The following is a 13,906-nucleotide window of genomic DNA, read 5'->3' as shown; positions in this document are numbered from 1 at the left end:
AAACATGCTAGGGTAAGTATATACGCACATAGTCATGCAACAGGTGTCAGTCCAGGACACACACATGCATGTACACGCACACACCATGTACATACAGTACTTGCTCGGGAGGATAAAGAACCAATGGGGGAAAATGCAAATCTAGTGAAGGTTATAGGTCTAATTCTAGTCTTACATAAAGACTTACTTCCATTGTACTGTCCAGAGAACCAACACTGTTCCTGCGACCACGTTTCCCTGTACCCCACCAGGAAGAACCAGGTTAGCAAAGCATGAAAGATTGGAATATTTTTTGCAAAAAAAGGCAAGAGTTGCATAAGCTGTGTCTGACTGTCAGCAAGAAAGAGAAACAGGCGGTAGCAATAGAAACAGAGACCAAAATCATGCAACCCAATTCATCCCAGCTGGTAGTAATGTAATCAAGCTGAACCTGTCTCCGATAAGGCAATGTCTCACCTGTATCCGATAGGTCCCTGAGAGAAGAGCTGAGCGCTGTGCGTTTGAGACCCTCACCAACTGAGCAATTGTCATCAAAACTTGTTCTTCCCAAGGTGCCATTCACAACATCGCTCTTCACACCTACGCCTCCTCCAACCACACCTCCAGTTAGCAAGCTGGGCCGCATCACACCTTTCTGTTTCTCCAGTTCCGCTGCACATTTACACACAGGGCACAGGGGGATTTGAAATAAAATTGAGGTTTAGCACAGAGAAGAATGACCAGAAAGGATGTGAAGAAAACGAAACATTTTGACTGACCAAAAAGTAACATTATGGTTTACAGGAAAGGCCAGCAGATGGGGCTACTTACATTCAACTCTGTATTTCTCCATTTCTTGCACTTCAGCAATACTCTCCCTGAGGTCGCTAACAAAGCGGGTGCGGTCTTGCTGACTGGGTGCCATAAACACAATAAGAACCTTCCTCTCTCCACCCAGGACTGCTGAGGTCAGACGGATGCCATGAGGGTAGTCTAGATGGGGGGGAGCAGAAATAAATACTCTTGTCATCACAAAATGCACTTAAGAACAGTTAGAAGGTGCAAAACAGAGATTGCTTCTTACATGAGTTCTGGAACATGTGCACTTGCATTTCAACCAAAGGGAAAGATTGTCTGAAACTATAAGTCACTGAGGTTTTCTTCTTCTGGAAGATTTTTGTCACCTAGTACACAACAGAAATAGTATAATGATTTTTTTTTAACAGGTACTTTAGGAAAAACTGACCTCTTATCTGCCACATGATAAAAAAAATGATAATGTAAATCTTACCACGAGCAGGTCATTAAAGAGAAAGACCTCCCGCTGGTGCACTCCTGTCCTCTGAGGTCTGTTAGGGTCAGGCACCTCATAGAGCTGGCAGCAACACACCAGTCTACGATGGGGAAGGGACAGCACCTACATAGACAAACACAGCACAAATAAATGACAACTTTTAGCTAAATAGAACAATATATTAAAGAGCTTTGTATTACAGGATAAACTCACAGGCTTCTTGCCCACAATGACTCTTTCCACTGCCTGCACTTGGGACACGTGGTCATCATTGGTCCTTAGCTCCCATTTCTGTATTCTCTGGTAGATCCCAACCAGCAGGTCTCTAGGTATGTCCTGGCCATTGTCTACACCTTGAGTGGAACCAAAGAAAGCTATTTTAGAGTTGTCACACAGAAAACGTATAACTTTAGCCATATTTTAAAAGTTGCAATATGTGTTTGATGAGCTCATGTAGAGGGTAATTTGATCTTTTCTGTCCAGCAGCACCTCTCAAATTCTTGATGAAATCCTCTAGTTTCATTTTCCTCTCAGGTTTGACATTGGGACTGTACATATCTGTGTTGAGGAGGATTATGGCGAAGGCCAAGATGAAGATGGTGTCGGGATTCTGGAACTGTCGAACCAGGGTCGGATTACACACACAGTATCTCTGACTGAAGACAGAAACAAATTTTGTGTGAAAAAATAAAACAAAAAGATTATTTTCATTTTGATGCAGCATCCAAGCGACTGAAATGAATTCCTTTAGTGATCTATAACAAACCTGAATGCCTCTATAAGCCGCTCTACTTTTTGGGCTTCTCCTTGAACTTTAATCTGTGCCTGGAACTTCCTCAGAGCATCATCGATGTCCATGCCTGAGAAGTCCATCTCATCCACCACACAGCTGAAACACACACGTCAGAAGTTACAGATGACACGTCTCTACCCTCCAACTTGGATATTAAGAAAAATTAATCCTATATATGGGCAGGAGATTAAAGCTGCTTCAAGATTGCATCAATTTAGACTTGGCATGAAATATGTGAGATGGAGTGTGCGTATACACTGACATATTTTTGGGCAAACTTTCTGAAGTTACAAATGTAGATGGATTTGGATCATTCAGACATCTGTGTCTGACATGTTTTAATATATTACAGCCGTCTGTCTCAAATACTCACTCTAAAACATCTTTGTTGAATTGTTTCTGTCGGTTTCCCAGAAATTCTCCAATCATCTGCCTGCTGAGACCCTTTCTCTCCAGAATGAAGCGAGCAATGCCAACAGGAGTGTCAGACACAAAACCTCTTTCTATCAGGTACTGGATCCCCTTCTCTGGTTTCCTGTTGAAGAAAACCCACCAAGGACTTTTCTTTTTGCTCCAGTATTACGACATTCGATATATTTTTCTCAGTAAAACAGCTACTTGTGTTGTGTTTCTTAGTACATCTTACTTGTTAAACAGATTAAGACCAATACGGTACTGGCGTCTCTGCACCACGTCACTGTTGAAGGGGGGCGAGTCCCAGCTATGGCGGCTCTCCCTCTGGTATGTCTGCTTGCCCAGAGGAGGCAGAGGCTCCCGCAGGCTGTCCTGAGATGAGGAGCCTGAGCTGCAGTTGACTGTCTCATTAGAGTTGGTCGTGGAGTTGAGTGAATCATTGTCTCCATCGGAGCAGCACGGCTGCTCCAGGCCCCCAGGGGGCAGAGCTGTAGAGGAGGACGACGACAGAGGGGTGGTAGGAGGCTGCTGTGGGGACGAGGATGATGAAGGTGTGTCAGGGTACTGATGGTGGTGTATAGGGTGGTGGTGATGGTGGTGGTGGGCTGCCACCTGGTGCGGGATATGTGTGGGTATGGGTCTGCCAGGAGCTCGAGTCTGGCCCTGCGCAGCTGCTGTGGAGGTGGTTCGAGTACCTGTGTTGGGGGAGTGTTTGAGGGTTCCCTGAGGGGAACCTGCACCCACACCTGGCTCCTGCTCAAAGACCAGCGTTCTGCTCAGAGAGCCTCGGTCTGAACGATCACTCATGTCCACTGAGCTGTCGCTGGGCGGCTCAATAGTGAGGAGAGGCAGGTGTGCACCTCTGAGACGATAGTCTCTACACTCTGTACACGGGGTGCTTCGCCGACTGTTACTGCTGCCGCCTCCCTCAGTGTCCCTACTGTCCTCTCGCCCTCCCACACCGCCACCAGGACCCCAGTACTCTGTATCTGTGCTGCTAGGTGCCCGGTCAAGGGACAGAGGGGAGGATGGCATACCATCATCCATATAAAGGGTGACATCACTGTACGAAGTAGCTGTACTGTCACCATGCATACTGAGTCCTCCTCCAGCACCCCTGCCTCTTTCTCCCAAACCTCTTTGGGAAGATGGGTTGCTGCTGCTGCTCCACACACACTCCCCAAAGTCTTCACTAATCCCTCCACCCTCCTTGCTGCCCTCCTGGGAGTCATCGCGACCTGCACGGCAGGTAAGGGCATCATCTATGGAGTCAGCTAAGGATTTAACCTAGAGGGAACAGAGGGTGAGCTGTTATGATCGCACAGTTTTCACACATCTAAAAGAAAAGAGGAAATTGTCTAAACATGAAATGATTTATCAGTAGTTTGCTTGTAAGGTCTAAGTTTGACAATACAGGGGACGCTGGTCAAGTTTGGTTCATTATAATGTTTCTTTGTTACTTTCTGTCTCTGTGACTACCTTCATATTATATAAAACTTAGCATTAAATGAACTTGACGATGACTACTGAAAGAAACAACACTCTTACCTGCTTGGAGAAGGAGTCCTCTAAGTGGGTGTAGTCTCCTGTGCGGCCTGGATCAGGAGAGTGAGGAGGCCCCACGGCCACACTGTGGGTGAAGTTCGTTTGTGTCTGGGCCTGCTGCTGAGGCTGTCGCTCATCAAACGAATACTGCAGTCTCATGTTGGACAGGATGATGCGGCGCGTCATGCGGCTCTCTGAAGCTGAGCTTCTGAGGCGCTCAAAATTTTTGTTCATGCGATACTGTCTGAAGGCTGTCTGAATGGTCTTTGCTGCTCTGCGACTTACAAAGGAGCCACCATATTTTCTCTCCAACATCTCCACCTGAAATAGGGGAAGGTTAAAAAACACACAAGGTAAAGGACGAAATCACAGTCTGAATGCTTTGCACCCATACTGCTCCAGTGAAAATATGTTTCCTACGGCTTACTGCTTTCAAAGAACACATTTACAAATATATTCTTGCGACTGATACCTTCTTATCCTGCAGATCTGTTGATAGTTCATAGCTGTCCGAAAGAGCCTTGCATCTCTTGTTCTCCTCTTCTTCTTGCTTGCGAAGAGCCAAACTTGCAGGTTGGTGGCGTGTTCGCAACGCCCAGGCCAAGCTGGCTGAGCTGGAAGCTGTAACGCATGAAGGGCCCCTGGAACCGGAGGGCGCGTTGCTGCTGCTGTCACTGTAGCGCTCTGAGCCTCGAAGGTAAGGCGCCTGGCTGAACGAGGTGTCTTTGTGGGTGCCCGTTTCTGGACACTGGGATTCCCCTTCCACACTACAGAAGAAAAAAGGAGTAGAAGCTATAAGAATGACTCACAAGCAGCTTCACTAAATATTCCAAAAAAAAAAGACTTTGAAGTGTGTTAAGTCTTAAATGGAGACTGAATGAAAAATTCTGTAGGATAGACTTAAAAACATACTAACAAGGACTTACGTGTAAACTTTTGAGCGGTGCAGAACTAACCATCTCTTAGTGGAGCTCATGATGAACTTATAGAAAAGCAATATTCTGGTTACTTTCAAGCAGTGCCAGTCCCGAGACCTGACAGTATTGCTTGCCTGGAGAATAAATAGGTAATCCAACAGATATAAAAGGTCTCTGTCATGTATCGTCTTTCTTAAGAGTCCAGAGGAGTAGTTAATGTACTACCAAGCGTTTCCAAGGTTAGTATGCACTTTTGCACTCTCCTTGTTTGACAAACATAACAGTAACCAAATAAGTGCCAAATACCAGCAGCACCATACTGACAGGAAAAACCAGGTTAGCGCTAGCTGTACGACAGGCACCATCAGCTTAAATACTGGAATTAAACGCACGCAATTCCTTCCAAACTCACTCACTCAGTCCATTATGCGGCTGTAAATGCAAGCGGTTAAGAGTACCATCGTAATCCAACTGAATCCTATTTCCAGTCAGGATAGCAATAACAACAAAACCTCTCAGATATCAGTTAGTCCCAGAAGTCCTTCAGTGTCCTGTTATCCAGATTTGATGAGACAAAATCCACCCGAGTCAATCACTCAGTGTGTGTTTGGGAGAACAACTGCTGTCACATGTCCCTGCCTACATTTCCTTCTTGTGTTAGCCGCACCCCCTCCAGAAAGTTGTGTCCTGTCCCGCAACAAGGCACAGAGTGTGCAGTAAGGGTCAAGGATGTGTGGGAGCATTAGAGTCAGCAAGTGAAACAGATTTTGGCAGTAAAAGACTGGTTGTATAGTGTTAACCTTCAGTATTGTTTAAGCTCTGCATCACACAGTAATTCACATGACAGAAACATGACTGAAAAATGACTCTTTTGACCATTTTAGGTTTGAGTGGGTCATTCAGTGTCCTCCTCCCTCCCTCCCTGAGCTGTAGCTGTTCCATTGGATCAAAGAGACTTCCTGTTGTTAGAGTTTAGTTGGTAAAAACAAGACAAGGAAAAGTCTTCACGGGCAACAAGGAAACTATTTTAATTTGTTTTGGTTTTGATGTTGTAAGCGATACTGTTGAAATTCAAGCCCCGCAGTTCGACAGACTTAGAGTCGTTGCTGTCGCCAGAAGGGGAAAATACAGGGCAGGGTTTTTAAGAAGGACATCCAGTGCCTTCAAGCAAAACATGACCAAGCTAATTTATTGTTGAGTCTAACAACAACTCTAAGAAAAGCTTTAATATGTTGCATAACACAAGAGTCATGTTGAAACACAGTTTTAAAGAAGCAATTCTGACATCTACAGGATAGCCCATATTACCACAGTTAAGACAGGATCCACATATATTATATTGTGAATGTGTAATAATATATTATAATTACACCGTGCTCATGAAATTCATCACAATACCAAGCTATGCTTTGCTTTCATTTTCAACAAGTTTTTGCGTATATCTCCTCTTTCTCTGTGCAAAATCATTTATCATTCCTCCTCCTCTGCTCCTTAAATAGAGAAACTGAGAAGCGGGAGGGGGTTGCTTGGTGACGGTTGCTGTGGGACCTTTGTGGGCGGTGAGGCGGTTGTTAGGAAGAGAAGCGTGGTTGCCATGACAATGTATTGACTGTTATCACCATTTCGGTGGGTGTTGAAGATGCTCCACAGGTTGTGAATGACGGTCTACGTAATACTTGCCTTTTTACGAAAACACTAAAAGTAAGATATTTGTAAAGAGTGAATCATGAAATTACTGTATGGTCTAAACTAGCTATTTTCGATAGATCAATCTTTGGATGAATCGTTACTATATTTATGTTGGCTATTTACACATTGTCTTGCATAACCTGTAGGAATATGAAATTCTGTCTAATTCAAAGCGGCTTCAGTTGGCTTCTTTTAAGGAAACTGGGCACACAAGTGCCTCTGCATAGCATCAACAGGTAGACTACTGTATGATTTCCAGCCGTGCACGTCACTTGGAACAAATGCTACTTTCATTCAACAGCGTACCTAAAATATGAACTGAAAAGGAATATTAGAGAGCTACAAGTCCAGTTCCATATACCTGTCTCTGAAAAGGCATAGCTGATCCCCAGATTTGAGCTTTTAAGCTCTTTTAAACTCATTAAAAAGGAAAATCTAAAAATGCAAACCAAATGTAAAGGTGACAATTTCTCCACTGCCACCAAATAAGAGATCAACTATATGGATTATGTGACCATATAACTGTGTTATTCATTTGCACAGACTGTATGCTATAAGACGGGTGCAAATATCACAGATTTATGTTTCTTTCTTTGAGCGTGGGGAGAACATTTGTCACACTGTAAAATATCCAGGTTGGTGAAATATTAAAGAAAACATTTTTAAAAAATTCTCCTATCTAGGTGCAGTGCAACCCACGTCCAACTGTGCATGCAATGCTCCCTTAAAACTCTGGCTATTTTTATTTTCACCTGAAAAAAAAAAGATTTTCTCTCAGATTCAGTCAATAACAGCTACAAAACGATAAAGCCAAACTGCACAAGCTTCGGCTCAAATATGCGAGCGATATTTGGGAGACTTTTGAAATACATAATGCAATTTCTTTTTGCCCTCATCAGATCACAATAATGTTTTAAACCCTTCAGTAATTGGTTTTTTCTTACTTCACAAATAGCCTAAATAAAATCCTCAGAATATGTCACTAAAGCAGACACTGATGCTATCAAACCTGTTCTCAAACTGAACTGAAATGCAACCTCAACAAAGTTTATGCAACAGAAATGAAGCACAGCAGGCCCTATAGAAATGCTACACTTAGGCAGCCTCTTTACTGAATGTGCAACTTTCAAAAAACAAAAAAATGACAGCTGGTTATGTTTTACAGTTACTGCCTGCTGGTGCAGGGACCTCCCCAGGGGGAAAGCGTTTAATTTAGAGTTCCCTGCAGTAGGAGCCAGCCAGTAATATGCGGTAAGAGACTAGACCATGATATCTGAGTAAAAAGTTTGTTGTATAAAACATGAGTGTGGCCATATCGCAGCTGGCATCTGAATCTCATTATTTATGTAAGAAACACTGTATTCCTGTTACACAGAGAGGCTCTCTCTAGAGGCTTCCGCATAAAGACCAGCCCAGGGTTTTACTACCTCCTATCATTTAATTGGAGATGGGACAGATGGCTGGAATGTCATAAACAGGAAAGAGATTGCTGATGGTGTTTAAAAAAATTACAGAAGTGGGTTATAGAAGTGAAATTGATAACAGGGCAGATGAGAGAAAGTGTATGGGAGCATGCGCTGTAAAGGACAATGCCAACTTCATGCAATCCCCTGCCTTTTTTCCCTTCATCATATAATATTGATGTGCTGACGGTGTGTGTATGTGTGTTTGCCTATGCGCTTATGAGAGAACAGCAGTAGGTCCGACTGTGTTATCGAACCCCCAGCGGGACATGGAGGCTGAGGGATTAGCCTCTCCGCTGTCTGCAATGAGATGCCAATAATTGCATCGATCTGAACGTTGACTCATTTCCACCTGAGCATAAACTCAGCGCAGTTATCTCATATCCTTTCTAATCTCTTCATCTCTGAGTTTTTGTGTTAATTTTTCCATTTGTCTCCGAGCTTATTACCCAGTATAACCCTGCCAAGCTGAACGTGGACAATGAAGGATAAAAAGTGCAGCGCAGACCTTCAACAAGATCCAAGCTAATTACTTTGGAGATGTGATGTGATAATATTTGCCATTAATTTCAGGACTTAAAGAGATCAGAAACCACAGAAATGAATCCTCAGCCGGAGCAGTCAGTATTCTCTTTCATGGCCAAACCGAAAGGAAACAATAAAATCATTCATGGGTCAAATCGGAGCATTCCTGCACCGCCAACACTCTCCAGCCATTTCACCATCTCAACCCATGAGCTTCCCATCGCACACATGAACACTTTACACTTTCTTCCTACTACCTGAAGCCTCCAGTTCAAAGCCCAATAAAGAGGTACTGGATGAAAATGTTGTACAACTTGTTTGGAAGGCTCAGAATTGGCAGCATTTCTTAAACCTTAACTCATCAGATAATCTCTGGCACTAAAGCAAAAAAGAATGAAGAGATAAGTGTTGTATAAAGAGACAGGGTGACAAGATAGTGTAAACTTTTATTGGAAACTGACTTCGTTTTCTCGTCTCTTATTACACTTGCAGTTTTTCTGAGCTTGACATCTGTTTTTGAAACTTCCTTTTACTGTCAAGCTCTACTGATTCACTTTCAGGTTGGGTACAGCTGATTTGGCATTTAGCATCTTGTGAACACACTTCAAAGTGCCGCAAAGTGCTGACAACTCCTGCTACCAGGCATTCAAACTAACATGCCAAACATTTGCAAGGGTGTTTTAACTAATTTACTTAAAGTCATTTATTTCAAACAGACCCCATCTGGCACATGGTTATATGCTTTCTTTGCAGTTCCTCAAGAGCAGCACTCATAACAGTGGCAGATTACCAAGACTTCTAAAAGTATGTGATCTGTCAGCTGACTGGCATTTACACTCTGTCACACAATTACCCGTCAGAGCCCATTTATATCCTTTCCTTTCCATTTTTCAGTTTATCAAATTGAGTTTCCTTCAATAAAATTGCATCTACTGAAAACAGACCCCCATTTATTATCAGTTCCCGCTGCCGTCTGTCTGTGATGGTTAAATATCACCGTCTGTACACACAGCAGTTAATCCACTGTACAAGCCGTGTCATGAATTTGCACCACTGCATTGTAGGCCGCCAAAAGCACACACCGGTGTTACAAGTTGTCTCATACAGATGCCAAAATAAAGTCTTTTTGGGGTAATTTTACACGTAAAAGAAAAGTGAAAAAGCTGAGTTCTTACCATGCTGCTACTGTCAGAGAAAGTCCCACACTAACCGGAACACCGTAATAATAAACACACCCTCTCTCGCTCTCTCTCTGCATACACACATGGCTCCTGCTCACCCCGCAGAGCAGTACAGGCTACATTCTTGACGATCCTTCGACAGCTATGAACTTCCCTCTCCCTGCCCAGCTTTTTCATCTCCACCCTCCTCTGCCAGATCACTCACACGCTCACAATCACTTGTACTCCACACGAGCAAACCAAGCAAATAAAACACATCAAAACACAGGAAATAGAGACACAGAGAAGTGCATTCATTTATTGAAGAACAAGAGGATAAATTAAAAAAAACAAACATAATGAGTGCTGTTTCATCTTGTGCTTTTGTATTTTTATAGGTTTTTACAAGTCTATGAGAAGCAAGTGAAAATGAAAGACACATGGGCTGTGTGTTGAAATGAATATGGGCAACATAACAAAAGACATGCATGTTAGTTTAATCACTGATTAAACTGACATTGGGTGTGAATGTGAATGCCTGTCTCTTTGTGTTAGCCCAGTGATAAAACTGTCTATCTGTCCGCAGTGTAATCCAGCTGGAGCCAACTCCGGCTCCAGCCACGTCGTGACCCCGAATTGGATAAGTGGTTAAGAAAATGGATGGATGGAGAGTTATATGCCACAATATTAGTAAAAAATAGAGCGGGAGGCAAACAATGACACATTTTAAAATGTAATCTTCTATAGCACGATACTACAAAATAATAATTCTCCTTAATATACTTTTATAAAAGAACCCTTTTCCGAAAAAGTTGGGACGCTGGATAAAAGTAAATAGTGATGGAATACAAGGACTTGTAAATCACGAGAATTGTACACAGTAAACAAATAGACTGCTAAAAATGTTTATTGCTTTTTGAAAAATCCATGCTTTTGAATTTGAGGCCAACGACAGAAAGAGCAGCAGCATGTTTCACACTGTGATGCATCACCATTTCTTTTAATAAAGCAACACGGGTCCCCATTCTTTCTTCATTTCAGCCACTCCGTGGTTCAACTCTTCCTCTGTCGTGTTTTTACATTTCTGAATGCTCTAAATGTTTTCAACATGTCTAAACTGCAACAAGCCCATTTTAGAACTCATCTTTCACTGTGATGCTATTAATATACATGCAAAATGTGTTAGGCAAAGCCTTTCCTGTATAGACGTCATGAAGATGTCAGCATCTTCAAAACCTGTTTATCCTGTCCTGCATTTTTTGAAATGTGCTGCTGGAATAAAATTCAAAATGGGCTTGGGTTTTTAGAAAACAAAAGAAAGACCTGTTTCAACATTTAATATAATTTTTTTAACCTATTTACAAAGTATAAATTGCATAGCTGTTGTTTACATTTTAAACACTGTCCCAACACTTTTATAGAGATTGTAAAAACAGCTACATGTGCTAAAAATAAATTAAATACAATTTGAGTCAAGAAAGCCAGTTGGTTGGAAATAACACTTTAACCAAACTATAACAACATGTCATAGATAACTATGCATTTCCTGTGTGTTCTGCAGTGAAAGGTTACCATGGAAGGCCAATGCAGAGCACAGAGTCAATATAACGCTTAACTAGAATTACTAGTATGACTTCCTGCGAATACAATGGGCTTAAGGTGTAGATACATGAGGTGGCAGATATGTATGAGCAACATTGGTGCATGACTCAAACACAATTAGCAATTAAAGAAGCACAAGCGTCATCTTCAGACATTTACACAGGAGAGAAATCCTTGTCTTCGGGAGCTTGGAGTCTTTTATTGAAGATGAAGATGAAATCAACAAGACTTGACTTTGAAGTCATGAATAAAAATGATAATAAACAGGTGGATATTTATCAGATGGAACAAATAAATTAACAGGCTAAACAACAATGTTTTTATATCATCATATGCTAGTTTCTCTGACAATACATAATCGCTGGAGACAGAGGTGTAGAGCGCTTTGCACAGATAACAAATAGTGACTACTGTGCACATCCAAAATGACATGACTCAGCTAGTGGATCTAAGATAAACATGAGTGTGACAGTAATGAGCAGGAGCTAGTGATGTGATCTGACAGCCTGATATGGCTGCAAGTAAAGAAAAAAAAAAACAGCAAAGTATACAGAGAGAACACAACATCGAGATTCCATAAAGTCTAAATTAGCACACAAAAATGATACCTGGCTAAATCAGTGACAGCATACATAAAAACAAATACGGCATGCATTTCTATTTTTCTTGCTCCGATGCAGCAAGACTCAGTATTTTTGGTACACAGCGAGGTCTCGGTTTTCTGGCAGCATAAGCTGCGATATCCTTTTCACAGGTAAATGTGCGAGCGAGTCGTCGTGCGGTCAGTCACACCTCAGCTCAGCGAGAGGAGGGGCTACTGCAGCCCGAGGCAGAACAACAGAACTGATGGGCACGCTCATCCTCACCCTCCTCTCTTGGAAAGCAACATGGGACAAGCCAAAGCACGTGAAGAAACACAGGACAGGAGGCAGACAGAGCAGACAGGGAGAAAGAGAAAGAGGAGGACGGAGAGTGAAAAAAACACAACAGTATGAGACACAAAAGCAGAAAAAGCAGAAAGCAAACAGACGGAGACTGGGTGGCAATTTTAAGTTAAATCTGGGACATGAAGGGATCTTTATTAAAAAATATGCTTTCTATACACAGTTTAAGCAGCCACGGCCTTCTAATACCACTAGATGGCAGTGTTGGACCATCATGCGCACATGTGTCTGTGACTCAGTTAAAGGATAAATGAAATAAGGAGAGGACAGAGGGGGAGAATTCACCAGGTTCACTTGTGATTCAGTTCATCTCAGTCCCAAAGCTTTCTGAGGACGAGTGCTTCCTCTCACTCTTTAAAAGAAGCTGTGTGTTTTTCAGGCTGGTAGAATTGCCTAGCTATTAGTCACACCTGGGAGTGGTAGGAGACTGAAACACAGGCTCTTGAGAGAAGCAGGTAACTGGCAGACAATGATGGTGACAAATGGACTGGCCACAGCGTGAGGGAGAGATCTTCAGGTGGTTGCCAGGTTTTGGCATCGCAATGTTTCTAATGGGGTTTAAGGGGTTTTATTTATTTATCTTGTACTCACTGTAATTAGGCCCCATGAAGGCAGCCCTTACCTGTCCTCCTGCTGTAAGCTTTGGTCAGTAGAAGGGCAGCAGTACTGATGAAGACTGACGAAGCTGTGAACAGTCAGACTGGTGGGAAACAGAGTGGCAGCACTGCTCACTGCCGTAGGAGTGGAGGGAGCCGAGGTGGGCTGCCCTGAGATAGATGGCGGCCGGACACTGACAGGAAGGACCAGAGATGGACAACACACACACACGCACGCACAAACACACACACACACACATACAGAGATGGAGAAACCAGAGAAAGACAGACACATACAGTCAGCACCAAAGCAGAAAAAGCGACAGGCAAAGGAAGCAATTGAAGCTGCACATTGATAGTGACAAATCATAGCAATGGTAGTACAAAGAATGGGACATTTAAGAGGAGGAATGTAATGCAGATGTGCGACAGCTAACAAAGTGTAATAACAGTAAGATGACTGACATCATCAAGGCATACGCCCCCACCAACTACACAAGTTTTGAGTTCTGACAGATAAGTTACAAGTGTATTAAAGAGCAACAAAAGCAATTTAAGAAAAACAAGTAAAATGGGGAAAAATGTCCCTTCGCTAAAGTTGTTAAATATGTTTTATTAGTGAAACTCCAACCACTCTAATGGATTATATAAAGCTCGATACGAGTTCTTCAGTGGGTCATCCTGTATGAAAATGGGAAACCACTTTCTGTAATGCATGCAAAAGTGCACATATAACACAAAAGCCTCTCTACGCTGGCAGAAATCAGAGATGTTCCATCTGCAGATTGCGAGTGAACGGTGGAAGAGGGAGCAGTGGTTGAGATTAGCATGTAAATGGCTGGTTTCTCGCTGGGGCCAGCTGCTGTCAAGGACATGCAGTCCCTGTCATTTTAGCATGGAAACACTGGGGGGGGGGAAGCACAGAGAGAGGGAGGCACGAATGCAGCAAAGAGAGTAAGAGGAAATAAGATAATGCAATACTTTT

At 42.7% G+C, this 13,906-nt stretch overlaps 1 protein-coding gene across 3 annotated transcripts in view; it reads right to left on the bottom strand.

Annotated features, from left to right (window-relative positions):
- Positions 1 to 13,906, bottom strand: part of iqsec2b (IQ motif and Sec7 domain ArfGEF 2b) — a 30,448-nt gene that overhangs the window by 3,641 nt on the left and 12,901 nt on the right. For 2 of the 3 annotated variants that reach the window (XM_085258738.1, XM_085258736.1), the window contains exons 2-13: positions 4,498 to 4,792; positions 4,029 to 4,346; positions 2,713 to 3,767; positions 2,440 to 2,601; positions 2,040 to 2,162; positions 1,763 to 1,929; positions 1,487 to 1,626; positions 1,271 to 1,396; positions 1,064 to 1,163; positions 811 to 972; positions 457 to 651; positions 188 to 237 (exon numbers count right to left, since the gene is read on the bottom strand). In XM_085258738.1, the coding sequence (XP_085114864.1) occupies positions 188 to 237; positions 457 to 651; positions 811 to 972; positions 1,064 to 1,163; positions 1,271 to 1,396; positions 1,487 to 1,626; positions 1,763 to 1,929; positions 2,040 to 2,162; positions 2,440 to 2,601; positions 2,713 to 3,767; positions 4,029 to 4,346; positions 4,498 to 4,792 (2,893 nt within the window). Of the gene's footprint in view, positions 1 to 187; positions 238 to 456; positions 652 to 810; positions 973 to 1,063; positions 1,164 to 1,270; positions 1,397 to 1,486; positions 1,627 to 1,762; positions 1,930 to 2,039; positions 2,163 to 2,439; positions 2,602 to 2,712; positions 3,768 to 4,028; positions 4,347 to 4,497; positions 4,793 to 4,951; positions 12,151 to 13,906 lie in introns of those variants that run through there. The other variant, XM_085258737.1, reaches the window with a different exon arrangement.

This window comes from Mchenga conophoros, linkage group LG20 (genome assembly GCF_057382185.1).
Source record: "Mchenga conophoros isolate Kocher_MC1m ecotype Shallow Benthic linkage group LG20, M_conophoros_male_GT1.1, whole genome shotgun sequence".
Classification (NCBI taxonomy): domain Eukaryota; kingdom Metazoa; phylum Chordata; class Actinopteri; order Cichliformes; family Cichlidae; genus Mchenga; species Mchenga conophoros.
The sequence above is the reverse complement of the archived record's forward strand: the minus strand, read 5'-3'. Positions and strand labels throughout refer to the sequence as shown.